This window comes from Gasterosteus aculeatus, chromosome 8 (genome assembly GCF_964276395.1).
Source record: "Gasterosteus aculeatus chromosome 8, fGasAcu3.hap1.1, whole genome shotgun sequence".
NCBI lineage: Eukaryota > Metazoa > Chordata > Actinopteri > Perciformes > Gasterosteidae > Gasterosteus > Gasterosteus aculeatus.
Window position 1 is genome coordinate 18,760,665 of NC_135695.1, and position 21,126 is coordinate 18,781,790.

At 51.0% G+C, this 21,126-nt stretch overlaps 2 protein-coding genes across 3 annotated transcripts in view; one reads left to right on the top strand and one right to left on the bottom strand.

The window, feature by feature from the left end:
* Positions 1 to 532: 532 nt before the first annotated feature.
* rgl1 (ral guanine nucleotide dissociation stimulator-like 1) lies at positions 533 to 19,764 on the bottom strand. 2 transcript variants are annotated; one of them, XM_040185280.2, is made up of 17 exons: positions 19,221 to 19,764; positions 8,198 to 8,308; positions 6,508 to 6,716; positions 6,345 to 6,419; positions 6,064 to 6,254; positions 5,859 to 5,983; positions 5,449 to 5,768; positions 5,260 to 5,344; positions 4,956 to 5,045; positions 4,634 to 4,720; positions 4,482 to 4,514; positions 4,264 to 4,385; positions 3,807 to 3,896; positions 3,511 to 3,694; positions 2,896 to 3,147; positions 2,692 to 2,806; positions 533 to 2,380 (listed from the first exon to the last, which is right to left on the bottom strand). In XM_040185280.2, the coding sequence occupies exons 1-17, from the start codon at positions 19,377 to 19,379 to the stop codon at positions 2,190 to 2,192; spliced, it is 2,439 nt and encodes an 812-aa protein (XP_040041214.1). In that variant the 5' UTR covers positions 19,380 to 19,764; the 3' UTR covers positions 533 to 2,189. The 2 variants fall into 2 exon arrangements, with proteins under 2 accessions (XP_040041214.1, XP_040041215.1); XM_040185281.2 differs by lacking the exon at positions 19,221 to 19,764 and adding an exon at positions 10,388 to 10,785.
* npl (N-acetylneuraminate pyruvate lyase (dihydrodipicolinate synthase)) overlaps positions 16,539 to 21,126 on the top strand; it is a 64,619-nt gene continuing 60,031 nt past the window's right edge. Inside the window, exon 1 of the mRNA XM_078108563.1 lies at positions 16,539 to 16,542. The gene's annotated coding sequence lies outside the window, so the exon portion shown is untranslated. The remainder of the gene's footprint in view (positions 16,543 to 21,126) is intronic.

Sequence of the window (21,126 nt, forward strand, 5' to 3'; positions counted from 1 at the left end):
ACACACCTCCTACATTAACTGATTGAAACAACCTTCAATATGTTTGGATTTTGTCATTAGTGGCCTTTTTAACAAAAAAAAAACACAGATTGACACACGACAACACGTCCGTAGATCCAACAGATCCCCCAAAATCCTACACACGTTTTACTTTGATCAGTTGTCATGACACGTCTGGACGCATTGGAGGACTGAGTGACTTTGGTACGTGGGGTAAAAACCTCATCTAATAAAGAAATGTGTATTTCCCCCCCCAGTCTTTGAGTTCCTGCGTTGGAAGGTTGTGACTGCTGCGTTCAACTCCGCAGAAATATCTTCCACTCAGCAGATTAACTTGGGCTCCGTCCAGCGCGGCCTTGATCGCGTCCATCCGAACAGGAAACGGTTGTTTGTGCGTTCGTGTTTATGTGCTCTGGAATGGGAAGTAAAAACAACAAGGAACAGAGACACTGTTTGAATGTAACTAATGACAATGAATATGGAGCTTTTCCCCAAAACATCAGACTGAAGCAAAAACACTCAGGACGACCACCATAACAATGATAATAATTTATTTATTTAGGTAAAGTAAAAGTCTTTGGCAGTGAAGACCACACGAACAGAGGTGGAGTTAATGAGAAAATTAAAAAAAAAAAAAAGGGAAGTGCTGCACGGAGACAAATTATTAGCCCAACTGGACCATAGACTTGAGTCCAGCAGGGAACCAGTTCTCCCAGTGGGGAAGTAACATCAACAGGTCGGACAAATTGGCACGAGAGCAACGTAAGACCTGCAGGAGTGCGTTAGAACTGAAAGGGAGGCTCGCGGGAGTGTTCATGTGGGCCGCGGTCATGTGACAGGTGAGAGGCGTCGCCGTGTGCACCGCATGTCTTTACTACGTGGTGTGTAAGTAAAGATTTCCTCGCGTGTTTCACAGTAAAAATCTGGTACCGCTGTCAGTTCTTTCTTTTTTTTATTTTTTTTATTGATCCCCTAAATTCGTTAACATTTACCGTGTCGCTCTCCAACGTGTCCGGTTTGAATTGTGTAACAAAAACCATTTTTTCTAAAAAGCGACAATTACAAACAAAAATAAGTATACATTTTAGGGAAAAACCACACACACGCGCACACACACGCACACACAGGCTCGCTCACGCTTCTATAGTCACATCCCATTGGCTTCTCCTACCAACAAGTGCAGCTCATGTGATGAAGGCAAAGAGGTGCAAGTGTTTCCGATCCAGGAAGTCGTCTTCCTCTTCCTCCATGTTCTGGCACATACATTTATTACTTATTTAAAAACAATTCTGAAACTGCGAGGAGGACAAGGAGCATCTTCCTGGATTAGAAAGTAGCACAGATTCCGTCTCTAAACACTAGAGACGGGCGGGAAAGGCCTTTAAAATAGTTGCCATGGACTTGTTAAAACCAAGTAAGGGAACCAATCAGAATGCACCGAACATTTGTCACTCAGCTCATATTATGAGAGGGGCTGGATACACAAACAAACACAGTGCACACTGTGCACAAGCCGGACACGGCAGGTAAACATGCCCGACTAGAGAAAACAATGACATCGCAGCTCCTGTCAATCAATTAACCAATTAATATCATTTAGAAACACTAGCAGAGGTCCATTCATTCATTCATCGGTAAAAGGCATCAGGATTCAGTCAGCTTCTCCTACTATTCCACCACCTCCCTTCGCTTTCTGCATTCATCACACCAGTAAAGTGAACATTCAGCCCGACACAAACTTCACAAGACGTTCATTCACGATCGGAATACTGTTGGCGGTCAGGAGCTCGGCCGCTCCCAGAACAATGTGCAAAATCCTGTGGTGAAGAGCCGATGCCACTAGGGGGCGCTGCTTCACTCTCTCACAGGCACTACGAGTCCAGAGTCAAAAGTCAAGTCCCACTGGCACCGCAGTCACGCCACACAGGCCCAATATCAAGGCGGGGGGGGGGAGGGGGGGGGAGGGGGGAGTGGCACAGTTCAAGGGGAGACTCAAGATCAGCGTCAAAGAGGATCTCTCAAAATGTCTGAAGACTCCTCGTGGATCCTCCGGAGCTCCTCGTCCGCCCCCCCTAAGAAACCCGGCGGGCTCGCATAGAGTCCGCCCCCCTTTTCTTGGTCCCGGATTAACGGTTTGAAAAGACAGAAAAAAAAAGGAGGTACAACCGGCGGGACCGTGCAGTCCGGGGTCACAGCGTGACCTTGCTGAGTCTCAGCGACAGGCTGGAGCGGTGCTGCTGCGCCCGGGGGAGGGTGGAGCTGCAGCGGCTCCGCAGCTGCACCGGCAGCCTCGACGAGCCTCGCACCCGCAGCAGGAAGTCGTAGTTGGCGGAGGTGTTCATGGCGTAGAAGACGTTGCCGTTGTCGGGGATCACCAGTTCTGATTGGAGGGGCGAAGCAGACGTCGTGAGTGTTACGCTCTTACTGATGCAGCTGCTGATGTGGGTCATTGTGGTGTAAAAACCAGCTGATCAGTGGAAGAAATTACACTAAGAGGCAGTTTCTTTTTCTACCACATCAGCTTCTGCTTCCTGTATGGCTTGGAATTGTTTTGTGCCGTGCGTGTACAGTTTTTTTGGAAAGTGCAACATGTAGCAGCTTTCTACCTCTGATGAAGAGTGTGGATGTGAATAATGAGAATGCTGCACATGTGTAGAAAACGTTTAATGAAAAAAGAACATTGTCTTTTACCTCGCTCCTCAGAGATGACTTGCACCAGCTCGTATCCCTCCTCCGGCTCCACCTCCAGGTTGTGCTTCGCCATGGCTCTAGAAATCACCGCCGGAGTCTTGTCTTGATTGGTCAGCTATTTTTAGGGAACAGACAGGAAATGACTCTTAGATCACGTAAAAAAATAAATAATAATCCAACAGAAACAGAACCACGTCTATTTACCAGTATGCTCTTGTAGAGATTCCCGTTGCCTTGCTCCAGGCTCACTCTTATGATGCACGCATCTTGGGCCTGCGTGTTATAAGCCGGGGCTGGACTCTGCGTGCTGGGGGACACCGGCGTGAGAGAGACGGAGCGCCTGTGGGTGCAGGGGGGCCCGGGAGGTGACGGGGACGCGGTAGTCACGGAAACGCTGGCCGTGGAGGAGCTGGTGTCCATGGAGTGGAGTGAATTACAAGAGGACGACTCCGAGAGCTGAGGAAGCATTTGAGCAAAAGTTCACAGACACATATAAAAAAAAAAAAAAAAAGGTAGGTGAGGTGGAAGCGGGACGGGAACAAAGTGACGCACGGATTTGTTTTCTTTTAAATATTAACAATATTTTGAGTAAGGTGCCGTATGGAAATATGTAGGTGGGAGGGTGGGACTGGAAAAATGTAACTGTTTATTATCTTTTTTTGGAAAAAAGTTGTCTAAACTTTTGGCAGAGTATCCAAGAGTTGCATTTTATTCCAGTTGTCCGCAACAATTTACATTTTCTTATCATGTGATTTTGTGGCGTTTTATCTGACACCAGTGTTTTCACACAGTCCCTTGCTATGAGCGTGATGAGCCCACCTTGTTCTGCTGGGGGTCGGCGGTGTGGGTGGGCGTGAGGCCCTCGCTGTCCGACGGGCTGCTGGAGTCACTGGAGGACACGCTGACCGAGTCCATGCTCTCCCCCGAGCTGCCGGTGGGAGGCGAGCGCGGCGTCTCCCGGGCGGGAGAAGTGGCCGCGTTGCTGTCTGGTCCGAGGAACATCCTGCAAAAGTAAAAAAAGGAAGTTGGTCACTCACAGCAACCCAGTTCCTGAACGTGACATAGCGTGACGGTGCTTAATTTCCGTCACGTTTCCCCCCCCCGGACGTACTCACAGGCTGAGTCTCTTCACCATGCTTTTTCGAGGTTTGGGTGAGGTCGGACTGCTGTCACCGAGACCTTCGATCTCGCAGGACAAGGCGTAGCTGCGTGGGAGAACATTGATAATAAAACTCCGACATCGTAAAACAAAAATCACGTGCTCCCCCCTCCCCACACACCAAGGAATTCCCGAGCAAGAGATGGAAAGAGAACAAGACGACGAGAGAAACGGGGAGCGAAGGGAGTTCACCGAGCGAACGCGATCGGCACAATAGAGCAGTAGGGAGGGAGGACACGGCCTCCGTGCAGGAGACAGAGGACACAAAAGAAGCCTCCATTGTCTGTTCGGGAACAATGGCTCCAGCAGACCACGACCTCAAGCAGTAACGCGCCTGTGATCTAATGGAATACTGGAGGGAGAAGGTCCCCCCGGGGGTGGGAGGGGGGGGGGGGGCGGTGGGGCGGCAGTACCTTTCCTCCTCACTGAGCTGAGCCTGGCCCTTAAACCAGCGCAGGAAGGCCGGCTCCGGGGACAGACAGTAGCTGTTGCAGGCCGACTGGAGCAGCTTGATCTGCGCGATCACCTCGAACTCCTGCGGAGACGGGGAGAGAAAGTCAGACGGGCTGGTGGGGGGCAGGAACCGGGAACCGGGGGGGGGGCCTTCAGAACTCCGCGCGGCCGCACTCACCCGACGTCTCTTCTCGAAGTTGTTCAGGCCGCCCTGCGGGAAGGACACGGAGAGGAAACGCCGTCAGAACCGAGGACGCCGCGTACCGAACGGCCGCTTTAGACAAACAGCGCAAGGTTCTTTTTCAAAGTTCTTTTTCTCCTTTTTCTCACCTCTATCAAGTCAGGCAGCGCCGTATCCATCATGGTCAGGTCCGTTAGAAAGGTCCCCAGGTACGGTATCGTTCCTTGCATGGCCCCCTGTGAGACACACGGGTTTAAGTAAGGATGCAACATCAAGTTACATTTGCTTCACAGGCGCCAGGGTGGACGAAGATGCAAATCACAGGCTTAATGCGCGTAAAGCACACAGTGCAGCAGACGAGGCCACGCCGCTGGAGAGGCACGTTGCCTTAGAGGAATGTGGGGCTTTAAAATCACGAAGCTCGCTTTAAAAAAAGCCTTCGCTTTGGCTCTCAGGAGCGTTTCGTCTCACCATTTCCTTCTGTAGCTGCAGTCTCTTGTGTGTGCGTTTCTGGTGCTCCTTGGCGCAGCTCTCCAGACTGGCAAACTTTGAAGTGCCTTCCTGTGGGGCAAACGGAAAGAAACACAGCTTCAGTCCTGCGGACCCTCCTCAGTCTGGGAGAAGAACACGTACCCGCGTTAAAACAAGGAGTTTAATAAATAAATAAATCTATATATATATATATATATATATATCTCCATGGATGAAGTGGTTTTTATAGCACCCAGACCTGCTGTATCATCCAGCGTCAAACAAACGCTGAGTTAGAGCTCACCCTCATGAGGAGCTCTCTGCTGGTCAGGTAGTTGTTGTGATCGGAGAAAATGTCCGACAGCTCCTCAAAGGTCTGCATGCTGTCCCTGTGTGAAGCACGGACTCGCGTCAGCTACGGGTAACGGACAGATCAGCAGAAAAGCACACGTGTGCTGCAAAAGCAAATGCACATTATCCCGTCAGGACTCACTTGTGCACACAGGCCCACACCCTCTTCAGCCTGTACAGAGGGTTCGACTGCAGCGCCGACACGATGGCTTTCAAAGACGAGAAGTTTTTGCGTATTCGACACTCCTGAGCGATTTCTATCCAGCGCTGGATGACCCGCGCTCTGACATGCGGCCTGATCTGCCGGTGCTTCAGCACCGTGCTGACCACGCAGGCCGTCACCGCGTTGAACTGCGTGATCGTGGCGCGGACGGTGGGGGCGCTGTGCTTGTTGTGCTTCTTGTCCCTCTGAGACCAGACGGAGCCCAGACAGTGGTGGGGCACCACCTTTTTGAACAACAGCTGCAGCAGAAGAAGAAGAAGAAGGGGGCGCGGGGTGTAAGTGTGGGGTTCGGCTGCGTAGCGGTTTCGCGGCGCGGCGTCTCCACTCACCGCGTCCATGTAGGTCAGCTGCTCGGCCACCAGGTCGGACTCGAACGACAGGAAGTTCTCCTGGACCTCGACCTCCACTTCCTCCTCCTCCCCCAGGCAGAAAGAACTGTTCCCGTGGAAACCAGCTGAACGCAGGAAAAAAGGATTCGTCTCGGAGGGAATTTATACACGTTATGAAAGAGAGTAAACAGAAGTTGTTAGCTACCGTCAGTGTCGTCCAGGGCGGCCTGACTCTGCAGCTGCTCCAGCAGGCCCTCGGCCCGTCTGAGGGCCTCGGAGCCGGGCAGCGCCCTGCGCAGGTAGTCCATCAGCATGTGGAGACACGGGTAGTCGGGGGGCTCTTGAAAGTCTTCAGGACACTGGTCCAACCAGGCACGCAGGATGGAGGCCAAGGCACTGTGGAGAGACAGCGGGGGAAGACCCGAGTGTTTGAAAAATGTTCTTCCATTTGGAAGTGTCGGTGGCTACGGAAAAAGGGTCACTCACCTTCTGATGGCGCCGTCGGATTCAGAGCCTTTGCATTTTCCTGCGTCTTGCTCGGTTCGCTCCGGGCTGCCGTACCTGCAGCGGAGAAGAAGAAGAATTCAAAACCACTGAAAAAAAAGAGTCGGGCCGGATGCACCGTCGCGGCGCCTCACTGCGGCCCCACCTGTCGAGCAGCAGCTGCAGGACGGTCTGCGTGCTGGCGAAGGCTCTGTAGGTGGACAGGAAGATGGAGGTGTAGGTGAGGTCGTTGTCTCCGGACGCCGTCAGCAGCGTCTCCACCAGACGCTCCAGTGTTCCGGCGCGGATGCTTCGGATTTTGCAGGTCTCCAGCTGGCTCACCGTGTGGCCGGGAGGCAGGCGATCCCCCTCCGCCTGAACACACACACACAAGTTCCCGCCGGTAAACCAGTGCGAGCTGAGCCTTCGGAAGCTTCGTTTGAGTCTGGCTTTGATTTCATACTGGAGTTGAGCTTTTAAAAACAGTTCAACGGAATAAAAAGATGGGAGGAAACGGTGACGACAAGCGTAGCCCTAGATTTAATTCTGAAATCTCCAGGTGTGTCCGACTATTGTGTCTACGGGGACACGGGCCGAGAGGTTACAACACAGGCCGAGGGCGAGGAGAGGAGAGGAGGGGAAGAGGCCGCCGTGGAGTTAGCAACAGGAAACGCTCCAATCTGCTTCTAATCACAGCAGGCCCCTCCTCCACCGCCCGGCGGAGGGGAGGACAGCAAAGTTCTCTTAACACCACGACGGATCTCTGTGAGGCGCGCACGCACACACACACACACACACACACACACACATCTACAATTCCCAATCAATTAAAACGGAATCCGCCTCGCAGACTGTAAACACACAGTCCCACTGACGAACAGTAATTGCTGTTATTCACTTACAATTGGCTGTTTATAGTAAATAAGAAGGCCTCAATAGGGGATTACTCTCCGTTCTACCCAGTCTCAATAGACAGCGCTGTGTAAAAAAACACACACCCATGTTGTTTTAATTAGCTGGAAATACAGTTGCCAGCTCACGCCGTAACTACACCAATACAGTGTGAAAGCCGCAGAGCCGTTATCCACTTCTTCTGTTGTGTTCCAACTCCCGTCCCCGATTGTCAGCACAGAGAGACACCACGGTGGCACAAACACACCAACAACACAAGGATTCGCAAAGAGGAGCATCTGTAATTGCCATTTTGCTGGGTTCATGGATCCCCTCCATAGGAAACACACAAGGAGGAACCGAGGCCCTGATTGGCCCACACAGTGTGATGCCATGCTGTATAGCATCTTATTACGCGTTATATATAAAACAGCACTGTGGAGGAAACTGCCATGCTTCACATGTGTGCTGGGAAAAGCCTTTCAATACCCCTCCTTTACTTTTGTCATAGCGGCGTTGTATAAAAACGCCGCTGTGCAGGAGCGGGAGGAGGGAGGGGGGGGGGGCGATCCCGCTGGCAGCCGGGAAAGTCAGGAAATCACGCGCTGCGGCTAAAAACAGTCCAGGTCCGGCGAAACCGTTGATTTATAGCTCAAACGTTAAAAGCAACAAAGCCAGGAGACGCCCGACCGGTCAAGGACGCCCGTCTGCTTAAAACAATAGAGATTAGGTCCCGTGCTCGTGATGGGCCGCCTGCACGCAAGATCACTTTTACAACAGCGATGTTCCACTTGGGGTATTAAATCAGCAGTGGACATTTTGCAGAGCAACAGCTTAAGAGAGTGGGGGGGGGGGGTGGAAGCAGCATCTGGGGTTTCATTTGTGTAATCCGTCGCTTGTTTGAATGCGCCTAGTCAGCTGTTATTCGGTCACAGAGAGAGAGAGATCAGACGGCCCCCGCTCACCCCGAGCCATCGCGCCCCTTTGTTGGCCGCCTGCTGAATCTGAACCCGCTTCAGCGTCACATTGTAGATGGCTCCTTCCTCGACTTCCTCCCCCCAGTCCTGCACAGAGCTCTGCGAAAGGAGAGAGAGAGAGAGTTAGAAGCTTCCAGAAGAGGATACGAACTTCAGAGCGTCATTGGAAGAGTTTAACAAAATGGAAACCGACGTTTTTGGAGAAAAGAAGAAGGAACCATGAGAAGAAAAAAAAAGAAACCAGAGTTAAAGCCCTCAAACAAACTAGTAAAAGAAGCTCCAACGTGCAGTAAAAACAACAAGAACGGCCGACTCCCCAACCCCCCACCGGCGCAGCCTGCCAGGCCTTTTACTCCCTCTTTTATTCCCCATCCATCTCTTTCACCGTGCTCCTTCCCTCCGAGAGTGAAGTCAGAGCTGGATCGCTTCACTGGAGCTCAGAGAGAGAACAGGCCGGAACGGGCACAAACAAAAACCCCGACACGACAAAACAAGACACGTTGCTACGTCTCCGTCTGTAAGTAATTACAAGTAATTCTACAAGACAAGAGAGCTTGATTACCAGCGGGAGCACGACCACGCGTGAAACCGTCCCGCTCGGAGTACGCGGCGTGTAAATCACCGACAGACCTCTGCTCAGAGAGAGAGAGAGCCCGGGGAAATACGCTGAGACATCAACATGTCGTGGAGACGGGGACCAAAGCAGAAGCGGTGAGAGAGAGGGACAGGCCAAATGCAAACACCACGCATTCAGTGTTATGACAAAATCCTCCCCACACACACACACACGCACGGCAAAGTCCACTCTATTCCCCAAGCACAGAGGCTGCCAGAAAAGAAGGTCAAAAAAGGTCAAAGCCGCCACGTTAACAGGCTGAATGGACGATCCTGCAGGCCGGTGGCACTCCGCCACGACTGGGCCGTGTTTGGGTTTGAACAGAAACATGTGATGCTGAAGTGAAAACAAAGAAATGAAAAAGAAGGGGATCTTTTTTTTAACTCAACAAAAGGGATCTTAACCGAACCCGGCAGATGAAACCAGGGAGTGAAACACGTCCGCGGGCCTGTCCTCATACCATGTTCAGTATTTTGTCTTCAGACCGGCAACTTACTGAGTGCGAGTGCACGTCTCCCTCCGTTCAGCTGCTGCTGGCGCAGAGACGGATAAATTCATCAGCGCATGAGTCATGCAGTCCACACAACTCCCAAAACAATAGCGAGAGCTCTCTGCGCTGGCCCGACCCGGGATGCTGAGTTCACAGTCTGCACACGCGCACACCGCCTGCTTTTTATCAAATACAGAGCTGGAGATGTTTTTGTGCTCTCTTTGTGCACCAAGTTTGGGGATTATTGGGAGATAAAGTTCCACGAGCTCACATGGGAACCAAAACAGCTTGTCACTGACATTTCTATTCACAACACACAGACCAGAGAAATGCACGGCAGATAAAGGATACGTGTACACAGAGCACAGTGTGTCCAATGGCCCTGGGTGAGGTGTAAACAGCAGATGGCTTGTTTAATGGGACCCTTCACCAAGAAGATGCACAGCGAGGACACTAAGAGCCCACGGTACCCTATGCTGCTCAAACACTGCTAATCTGCCCATCAGCTGTGTGTGTGACAATACTCCAAAGACAACAGCAGCTAAATGTTCGGGGCTGATCTGTTGGCTTTTGTGTGTTTTCCTCGCCTGGACGCAGCTGGGACCCGTGGAGAGACCGTGGTGGCCCCGGGGGCCTCGCCAATTGTTCCCTCTGTTTCGCTACGGCCCCCCAAGACAAACGTTTTCTTATCCACCATCAGGGAGGGGAGAGCTAATGGATCGAGTTCGTCGTTGGATCTTTTTTTTTTTTTTTTTAATAATACCCTCCCCGCCCCTCTTTCTCACGTTTCCAAACTTTACGCGTCATCTTTACGCACCAACAATTAAGGTTCGACTGGGTTTAAAACAAGGTAAAAAACAACCACAACGAAATGTTCCCCCGCCCCCCTCCTCTTCTCCCCTTTATCCACTACTTTCTCAGGCCTACAGACACCCCCTCCCTTTTCTCCCCCATCTCCCTCCCTCCCTCCCTGTCCCCGTCTCTTCAAAAACCCACAAACAAACGCAGCGCAGGATGGATGAACACGAGGGTGGATTTGTTTTTGTTTTTTTGTTTTTTTGGAGTTTGTTACCATTTTACTTTTCCAGGCGAATTTCATGGTGAGCGTTTCTTTCATGATCCGGGGACAGCATCAGAACTCGGGAATAATCCGCCCAGGAACGAAGAAGAAGAAGAAGAAGAGCAAGAGGAAGAAAAGCTGCTCCGGTGTTTTAAAAAATCAAATCCCAGATGCCCGCTGCAAAAAAGAATCTTCTCCCTCCAACGTCCTGCGGCTCAACTCCGAACTCCAACTCTTCCTCCTGCCTGTCTGTCAGAAAGCTTTCGCCTCTTCTACTGAATCAGCGGACTCCGCCTCCTGACGCGCGCAGCGCTTCCCTTCAAACTCCGCCCCTTTGCTTTTTGTGCTGACTTCCATCGTCCTGCCCGCAGCGCGCGCGCGCGGCTGTGATTTCCGTTTGCGCAACGAATAAACCATTCACATGAAATTCATAACACGCATAGAATATTTGTATGATGTGTTTATGGTCGTTTAAAAAAAACAGAGTTCTTAGTGATCGGCTTTTTGTTGCCTTTGGGAAAGCTTGTTACAAGAAAACAAATGAAAAAAGAAATATTGGGTGTTTATTTCTTTACTATTATATAGTAAAGGAGGCCGGATTCAAGTGGGTAGACTATGTCACTGTAAGGTCAGTGTTTTTAGTGCAATATTCCTTTTTGGTTTCACCCAGGTAGTGTTTTCTTGAGTACAGGTTTCAGTCAACACGTGGTGATCACTGTAAAAGGACGCTGAGAGACACCTACTTTATTTGACTTGAGTCCTGTCAACTAAGAAGCGATCTCTGTATGACCCGTGAACTTGGTCGACTCCGTCCAGTTAGCGCTCCTGTGAAAAAAGAAGTTGGTTTTATATTCCACGCATTGGTTCCCGTCCAAACCTGGCGAGGACCATATTGAAGCGCAGAAATTGAGGGTTCCGGCGTCCGGCCCCGAACCAAGATGTGGAGCGCTCTGATAATGTGTAGTCTTTTCAATACAACTACACAAACTCTATTCATTTTAGGGAAATAAATAAATGACGAGAAATACCTCCATACAGCTATATATGGACACTGTGTATGTGTAAGGTTCAAGTTCAAAGTCCTTCACAAGAAATACCTTTTGCCCGGTTCACCTCTCCACTGTACGATCCTCCCGTAGGGCAGGGTCCTTATCTTACTGTTATTTGGCATTAGTTATATTCTTCAACAATATTGCCAACACATGTCCATCAACCGTCAGTACTCATCATACTCCTTGAATCCTGCCAGCTGACTTTAATGTGTAAAAACCGTTCCAACAAATCACACTCTGATCACGAGTGTTTATTTACCAGTAAACATAAGTTGTGTTTAACGCGCTGACACGAGTGCATGAAGCGCGTCGCTGTGTGTGAAGCAGCGGCCGTCTCACGGCCCCTTTTAGCGCGGGACAATACAAGGAAGGCCGCAGATGCCGTCACCAGCACTGTGCATTGTCAGTGACAGGAGGGGAGAAAAGGCCGAGTGTGAGAATGGACACACTGTTCCTCTGTGAACGGGGCCATGCACACGCACTCAGACTGCCCACTTGGTGTGAATAAACGGGAAGACGTGAATCAAGTCGTAGCGTAAACGCACATCAGACGTGGGCGAGCGGCGGTTCGTTCATTCGCCCGGCCGGTCTGAACCGCTGATCCGTTGGTGGGAAGGTCGTGATGCTCATTGTCGCGCGGCGCCGCGGCGCCTGAAGTGGCACCTACTTTAGCATCACGTGCCTGCTCACTCCTCTGGCTCCCATAAGACCGACGCCCGACGTCACACCCCAGCGTCACTGGCCGCCGAGAAGGGTGCACGCGTAGACGGATGCACCCTCCCACGCAGAGGCCCGACTTTTGGCATCGTGGCCGGCAGGGCGCCGCCCTCCTCCGTGTGCGTTGATCACGTGATTTCCATCATGTCTCCTTCTCGCTGACTCGTTGTCCCGGCTGCGTACGTGGCCGGGCTCCAGTTCCCAGGCCGAGCTGCCCCGGTGTCCACTTGTGTCTCTGGGGCTCTGGGAAGCCCGCAGGGGCAGTGGGAAGGTTGTGCCCCCACGCGACCTCCAGCTCAGCCCCCCCCCCCCCCGGGGGGGTCGGAGGGGATTGGGCGACGGAGGGGGGTAGGCGCTGTGACTGTCGGCCACAGTGGGAATGATGTCACATCTAAATGCGAACAACACATTTGACAAAAAAGACGCCGACAGCTGCTCCTTCGTCTGATTGACGCAGCAGATGGGTGGGCTCATCTCTTCAAGAAAATGGGAAAATGTCTTCACTTCTCTGGAGTTCAGATCCATTAATGTACTGTATGAGTTCTGATGCCTCAGAAGAACACTCACTTACTTTGTTAATCCTGCAGGTTTGGTACTGCCGTTGAGCTGCTGCAACAGGCTTTCACAAGTTAGGCCCTAGCAAGCTAACTTTCTGTAAATGTCAGAGCTATTTTTAGGCACTTTAGGCCAAATCAGGGAAAGCGTGTAACAAGTTAGAACCAACAATGTATTTATTTAATATGCCCATAGTTTGATGAAAGGGTTGCTTTCTGCTCTCGTGTTTGTCAGCTGAGCGTGAAGCTAGCGCCGGCTAGCATGTAGCCCCTCTTAGCATACAGCCCGGTGGAAGAGGAAACTGGCTCCAAATGCAACAAATCGTCCTACCAGACCACCTGAAGCTCACCAATTAACGTAGCATTAGAAAATTTGCATTATCAACACGAAAACTGAAGTGTAAAGACGTGTTCTTGAGTTGTGTTCTTTACAGCTCATGTGAAGACCAGTGACTTCCTCACGTTAAGTTTAAGATTCATTCGAAACCTCTCCTGTCGCCTGAATGTGATGGATGCTAATGGCATCTTTGTGTTGCAATATTTAAAAGGCCATCAAATATTACCTATGGTCTTCCCGCACTGTAAACTGGCCAGTCCTCATATCAAGCATTCCTTTTCTCGAGGAAGACCGATGACGTAATTACACACAGGAAAGCCCCAGAAGAGGTCAGACCGATATTCTCCTCAATAGGTTCCTGCTACCAGCGAACTCCTCTCCCCGGTGCCACAAAGTCCGAACAGACAGCGGCGGCGCAGACAGAAAAGGGACAAAATCAGGAGGAGCGCCGCTCGCACTGTTGTTGCACCACTGTGGGGGGAAAAAAAAACTGCACATTCCAGGAAATCTCCCCGCTTCCTGAATCCTGACTCCAGCGAGCCTGCTGTCCTCATACCTGACTGTCTGAGGGGCTTTTTAGGGCCCGGAGACGAGGAGGAGAAGAGAGGAGGAAAAGGGGGGTCCCCAAAAGCAAGTAGACCGAGGAGGAGGAGGAGGAGGAGGAGACGAGGAATCACAAAAATACAATAATGGGGACAATAATGGGGTTTGGGGGGAGGTTCTCGAGCAGCATGTGTGTTTACAGCTGAGATAAGAAGGTCATGTATCAAAGAAAATGTAGGACACCGTTGAGATTAACTTGAAGGGACATTATCTCGTGAGAGGGACAGACGGGGACAGATGGGAGGGGGCTCCCAGCACAGACAGGACCTGTGAGGATCTCTACTGGCTGAGTAACGGGACCGCCGAGCACCGGCTCCCAGAAGAAGAGGGATTTCATATTCCCGACCGGAAAGAGACGCCCTGCTTTCTTTTTCTAAGTAAACAGGAGGCTCGTGGTTTCATCCAGCGAGTATCAGCCAAACTCCCCAGTGAAAACTCACCGCCTGGCAATCTTTCCTCCCACCATACTGGGACCCAAATGTGCCCAAACGTCTGCACTCTCTCCCTGTTTGCACGTTCTTCTCGCATTATGCTCGGGTGTGCACACACAGCGCGTTCCGCTGTGCGGTCGGAGGGTTTGTGTTTCCTAAGCATACTGCCCAGCAGAGGGCAGAGTTCATAAACCGCTGTGTTTATCCAGAGTCAGCAGAGGTTTGACCCGGACCAGGCCAAAGCAACAAAACCCAAGAGCTCGGATTTATGGCGCGGGAGCTCTGCTATAACTCAATGAAACCATCGAATGAGACAATCAGAGTAGCTTAAAGTGGTTATGTGAGAGCAGCGGGCGCTCGCTAAGTGCACACGGTTATTCGATAGTTATTTAATGAGGCAAAGGGATCAGCAGATGAGTGTCTGTGGATCCGTATGAACCATGAAGACACAGTTGGACACAAGACACGCCAGGTCCTTCTCCGCCTCGTCTTCGGGTCAACTGAGCGCTTTGTTTCCAGCCACTTTGTCTGCCCCCCTTTTCTCTCCCTTTTCTCTAATGTCAGGCCTCTACTCCCCTCAGATCTATTGTCCTGGCTGTTGTTGATCTCTCTCTCTCTCTCTCTCTCTCTCTCTCTCTCTCTCTCTCTCTCTCTCCCCCTCTGGGTGGGTGACATCATTAGTTTCCAGTAAAGTCCAGAGCTTCACAGTGAGACCCCTCCTCCTCCTCCTCCTCCTCCTCTTCCTCCTCCTCCACAATAAACACAGATGACCCTGCAAGCTAAGACGTACTCCAAGGAAAGGTCGCTCAGAGTTTCGACAGCTGAACCTACTGAATCCCACCAATGCACAGAGGCGTTTAGGCTTTTAGACGTTGTGAAACAGACTTATTCCTTTGTCCGAGCAGCCTCCCCCCGTTGGCTCAGTACCGTTGCACTAAAGCGAGGATAATCCTCTCTGCAGCCACGATGACGGCACGCTGGCGGTTAAGCAACTTTCAGGTGTCGAGAAGAGCTACGATAAATTCCCAGCGCACAGAATCACAGACAACCCTCCCCTTCATGGGGCCCCAACCCCCACCGCCCTGGATCTAAGCCCTGCTAAGCCTTGAATGAATCGGTCTGGACGGGTCTCTGGCTGTCCGTCTGACCCCTCCCTGCTCACGGGAGGTGGACCATCTGTTGCCCAGCAGATACATGCCACCCGAAAGTTGTCCGATAGACAACAGAAACAGCACACGGAGTCGATGAGGCCCGAGCGCACGCCGGCGACAACAACAATCGACTGGACAATGTTTAGTCTGAGGATTTCTGTTGCGCTGCGGTTCGCAGTGTTGTTTTTGGCGAATCAAAGTATGACGCGCGCGCGTTTGGGGGAAATGAAACCGCGAAAAGCGATGCACACAACAGCGCGCGCACGCACCCACCAAAAAGGGGGCAGCAGCGCGATAACAGGCATTGACTAGCAGCGAAATGTAAAATACTTCCTCATGTGCACACATCGTATTGCGTGTAAACTTTTATTACACCTGTAAATACATTTGTCCCTTTTCACTTAAACAAATACAGGATGCACATCCTGCTCTAAAAGTAGAGGAGGCTGTTCTTTTGTTTGTCTTTGTTAGTAAAGTTCGAAAAACGGCCGACGTTCAGAATGTGCGTTCTTATCGATAACCGGTGTCCAGCGGCCTCGTGCCAAAAAACACACACATGCTAATACACACGTGCTTATACACACACACTTCACAATGCCAGCCTGATCCCAGTCATGCGTCCCGGCTAATACCGAAAGCTCTGCTGCCCGAGCGGGAAAAGGAGGCCGTCTGCCTCCCGCCAACACACCGCGGAACACACGCTCTCTCCCACGCACGCGCACGCATCGCCACAAACACACAAACGCACACGCGCACCCGTCTCCATATGGCCCGTGTGAGTTTCTGCTCCAGTTAAGCGAGCTGCTCCTGTGGCGTTGTGGCGCTGAGACGGACGCCCGGGCGACAGGGACAAGGCCCGCAGTGTCGACTTTTCACACCGGTTCTATTATGCGACCTAATTGGGCCCAAGATCACAATGTGACCCTCTGGAGAGCTGCAGGCAACTAAACAACTCGACACACTTAGTGTGTAAACACCATCTTTAGGGGGAGTGGGAGCTGGATTTTGGAAAGGAAGGGACTCATTGTCCCCGACCCACCGTCCCGACTTACTGTCCGTGTCTCATATTTCAAATGGAGACGTTTCGTAAACGTTTAAGACGACGCGCAGCTCGGCGAAGCGAAAACCCGTCCGAGCCGGACGAGTGAATCGCCGGCCGCTCATCGAGACACATGACGAGCGAAGGGGTCGAGACTTTTGGGGACACTGAGACGTCACTGAGCCGCCGCATGGGACGTGCACTTCTCTGTTCGAAAAGACGCGAAAGGGGAAGGAGGAGTGTTAACTCAGCTCTCTTCGTTTTTTTTGTCAATGGAAAACACGCCGTCATCAAAATTCTCTGCCCCCCCCTCTTCCTTTGTCCCTGTTTTCCCTTCAGAAAATTACTTCTGCTTTTCAAATGACCCGCCGAGGTTATTGAACTACCCTGCTGGTCATTACAAGCCGAGCGGGTGTGAGGTGGCGGCTGATGTTCACTCTGCCCGAGTTGATTAAACTGATCGGCCTGCGGCTTAATTGCATTTAATTGCTTGTCGCTGATAGAGAGAGAAGAGCGTGAAGCAACACAGCCTTGGACTGCGGTAACCCACTCGCCCTCACTGTTAAACCGCGGTCAAACCCGGTCAAGTCCTTTGTTGTTCCCACCTTGGACGCCGGAGTAAGATGCATTGTTTATTCTGTGATTTATTATCGTTCATTTAATTCGCTCCATCTTCCTGAAACCCCCCCCCCCCCCCCCCGGTCCTTCCCGACCCTGCTGGGGTGAACAATTGTGTGTGTTCACATGGGAGTCGCATTATCCTTTTGGACTGCTGATTGGGAACCAACTCCCCAGCACTCCTCCCTCGACTTTGACCTGCACAGGCCTTTAACAGCGGGCCGATTGCAGGGAGGGGATTTCGGTCCAGTTGCGCCCTCGATTGTAAAAAAATGTTCTTTGACTGGAGAGAAAGACGCACCTGACGGCAGCGAAGGCAAAGTCTCCTGCAAGCCAGAGAGAGCCTTAGACCTGCACGACGACACGGGGAGCGGCCGTGCTTTTATTCTTTTAAAGAGGTTTAAAGTTCTACGATTACCACCAAATGGTTTCATTGGATGTATTTTACCCCTCCGCTTTTTTTCACCAATGATAACATAACTCAAGGATGAGTTTCTGACACCCAGAGCGGGATGGTAAGCTGAGCCTCACTCTGGCTACAACATCCAGAGATGTGAAAGCTAACCTCCAGTCTCCTTACCCCCCCAAAAACCACTGGAGGAAACGCAAGAACTCATCAACACATGAGCCAGGAGGTCGGATAGCCGGAGAGGAGGAGGATCTCCCAACACTTGGAATCAAAACATAAATGCATGCAGCACGGTGGAATAGACAATTAGGAGTAATTGAGCTGTTCTCATGTTAATGCTAACTGGGATTCTGGTTGCTGTCAATGAATAACAGTGCATGGATCAAAGTGTCAGCGGTCCACCGGAACTTCACCTAAAGTGTCCAGGGCTTGAAATCCCTCAATACAAGGCACAAAGAGACAAAACAAAACCAAAACAACTGCAAGGAGACCAAGATCTGGACGGCAGCGTGGATGGAGTCCACAAAGGAGACTTCAAAAAGGGGTAAATCGGCCGAGAAAAAAAACAACGATCCGCAAATACACATCACATAACTACAAAAAGGGGCGACGCGACCACGAAAAAGGGCAAAACCACCAGAGACAATAAAAGCTGGAAAAAGACCAAAATAATTACAAAGTCGCACAAATCAACTATAGGGAGACACAAATGAGACCACAACAAAAGGGGGCTTAACATCTACGACTTGCTCCTAATTGGGAGAGCTGGCCTTTCTTCCTCTCCGTCTGCAGAGGGGCTTCATTTATCCACCCGTGAGCAGGTGGGGTTAAGAGTCTCGCTCAAGGACACTTCAGCAGACTCAAAACGCCGCACGTAAACACCAAACAAATTTCCACTTAATCCTCAGTGCCACACGTAAGCATGTGCAAGAAGCTAAGCTGGAATAAGCTGCCGCTGCAGGTCACTTTTTCTTGCCATCGCTCCGTTATGAGGAATCTGCGTCCTCGGGAAGAAACTCGAAAGGGGGGAAACAAACACAAACGCGTGTTTCCGCTGACGTGAAGTGAAAACGCAAGCCACATTTTGGCCGTTCCCGGCTTTCGCCTGACGCATGTTAAAGTCATCAAGAGGTTTGAGTTCTGAAGTAAAAGTGAGTAACCAGCCTTCCGTGAAGTCTGTGAGCTGTCTGCAGAACTGTGCACGCACACACAAACACGCACACACACAGTGAGTGAATTACCACACGAGGTCAGCTGTCCTCTCGTCTGTGCACCCAAAGGTTACCGTCCAGTTTGCGTTATTTCCCTGCAAGTTTTCAATGTTTTGTATGAAATTTAAGTGAATCAAGGTCACACAGAGGAACTGAAAGTTGGGCAACCGGTCGTGCGTGTTTTTGATTTGGTTTCGGGTTGACCCTCACTTACTGTACTCTTGTGTTTTGTCTGTAGGAAGTGCAGCCCACTGGTTGCAGGTCTCAGCACGCCATGTGACAGATTTGCACGCACAAACACTTTCTACAGCACTCCTTTCCGACCCCGACCCCCCCTCACCCCCCCCCCCCCAACAGCCCCGGGCCTCCGACGGACGAACCTCGGAGGAGTCGCAAACGCCGGCGACCTCTCCGCTGACATCTCTGTCCGCCGTCCGCCCCCCCGAGCTTCTTCACTCATTGAATCGTTTGCTGCGTTTCGCTTTGCACCGCTTATTCCCGTCCTCGACTCGCTGGAAACGGTCCAGAGCCTCTGACACTAAACGAAAAAAAACCCCCTCCAAACAACACGAAGGTCACGCGAGCGGAGGCCGAACATCTGGCAGACTGTTTTCACACCAGACTGCGGGTACCACGCACCCTCCCAGTTATCCTAAAAACAAAAATAAATAAAAAGCAGATTTCAAACAGGACGGACTCAATTACGTTGTGCCGGTTACTCACCCAGTGGCGGGGGCTGCTCTCCGGCGAGCGAGCCTGGTACCTCTGCAGGGCGACACCTCCCTCCCCCTCCGGCAACAGGCTGCAGTCCAGGTCTGCGTGGTGGTGGCTGGGAGCCGCGGGCCAGAGCAGCAGCGTGGTCAGAGGGTGGTGGGAGATCATGCCGGTGGGGGGCAGAGGCGGAAGGACATACTGCAGTCTGGAGGGCAGCGTCTTCGGTTAGAACCGGGAGAGGTCTGCGTCTGGAAGAGGGGGGGGGGGGGGGGCAGCCTGGGCTCCTTTGGGTCTCGCTTGTTCACCTGCTCTCCTCTCAGTCTGGCCGTAGACTGGACGTGTCTTCAGCTGTGTGTGGGGGGGGGGGGGGAGGAATAGGAGGAGGAGTGGGGGAGTCACCAGTGATAACTTTCCTCTCGAGTTCTCCGACTCCGTCTTCCCGTTTCTCTCTCCGTCCTCCCACGACACAAGGAACTCGGCTCGCCGGCGGCTCTCCACCACATGAGTGATTAAAGTCTATTGTCTCTCTCTCTCTTTCTCTGCGTCTCCCTCCTTCTCTCGACTCCTACATTCATCCCTGCCAGAGGGGGGAGGAGTTATGACTTAGTGGCCCAGCCCCCCCTCTTCCCAGCCCCCCTCTCTTTAAAAAACTACCAACTGACTAAAGAGAGCTGGATTGTGGAAGAATGTAAAGAGAAGGAAAGAAAGGCAGGAAATCTGCGAGAGGAAAGGAGGATGTTGTGGAAGAGGCTCTAAGAACGAATGACAACAGCGGATATTTTCCATGATGGAATGACTTTGGCCCTCGTTTAGGTCTCAGGCTGCATTCAGTGAATCTCCAAACACATTTCAACCCTTATTCTTGCAGTTGTTGAGGCATTTACTTTGCTGGGTTTTGTCCCCTACGGACACTTTGAATCACTTCCTTCTTCTTAAAGATGTCACAAAGAAGTCGAACGTGTAAACATGTTGTTTCCTTTCTGCATTAAACTGAAGTCCAGGTTGTTTAAGTGTTCGGACGGCACCGTAAGGTTACTGATTTGGCTCGGGGACGTTTCTGACGACAACGGAGCAAAGGGCAACCGTAATAAATGTGTAACAATTATGGAGAGCATGTGTGTGTGTGTGTGTGTGTGTGTGTGTGTGCGTGAGTGTGTGAGCACTGCTTGGTCCCATATAATCCTCTCCTCAGCGACTGCAGTGTTTTTACACATGACTGGTTCTTATTTCTATCCTGAACTCAATCTCTCACACACACACACACACACACACACACACACACACACAGTATTTCAGTGATTCAGGAGTTAATATTGAACTATGAATAAGTATGAATACGTTTGAATAAAATTGCTCTCTACTGACAGAAGTTTCAGTGTAAAGTCAAATGTTGCATCCTGTCTCAGGTAAATAAACAGCCATTGGAAAAACACCAGAGAAACATCCGGCGAAGTTACATTATAGCAGCGGGACCGTTAACCGATAAACACACACAACACTCACACAAACACACACACACGCGTACACAAACTGTAACACGCTTAAGCAGGATTTTGATGTATTGTAATCAAAGTGAGTATTTTATTTTTGTATTTATTTATATATATATAAGATTCTAAAAATACTACAAAGTTCTTCAAGATTAAATCAGTAACTCTCCACATGTGGCCCCTTTCAAGAACAGCAGTGTCTAGTTGGGGCCGCTTACAATTAAGCTGCAGATAAAACTGCCCTCTAAACTTCTCAGATGGTTTCATTTGAACAACTAATCCAGGCTTCAATGGATCAAAAACAACATTTCACAATATAATGCAAGATGAGGCAAATGAATACTGATTTGAAGCAGTAATTGTGATCTAAAACGAACTCCACCTCAACCAACAGAAAAACCCTGTTTGCACTCTGTTGCGTCAGC

Bases quoted from the DNA above. Each gene is read 5' to 3' on its own strand.
- rgl1 (XM_040185280.2), bottom strand. From the start codon at position 19,379: ATGATCTCCCACCACCCTCTGACCACGCTGCTGCTCTGGCCCGCGGCT. The intron at 6,255-6,344 runs GTGAGTGACCCT...GTCTCTCCACAG, and splicing joins TCCGACGGCGCCATCAGAAG to TGCCTTGGCCTCCATCCTGC. The intron at 2,807-2,895 runs GTAAATAGACGT...CCCTAAAAATAG, and splicing joins ATCTCTACAAGAGCATACTG to CTGACCAATCAAGACAAGAC.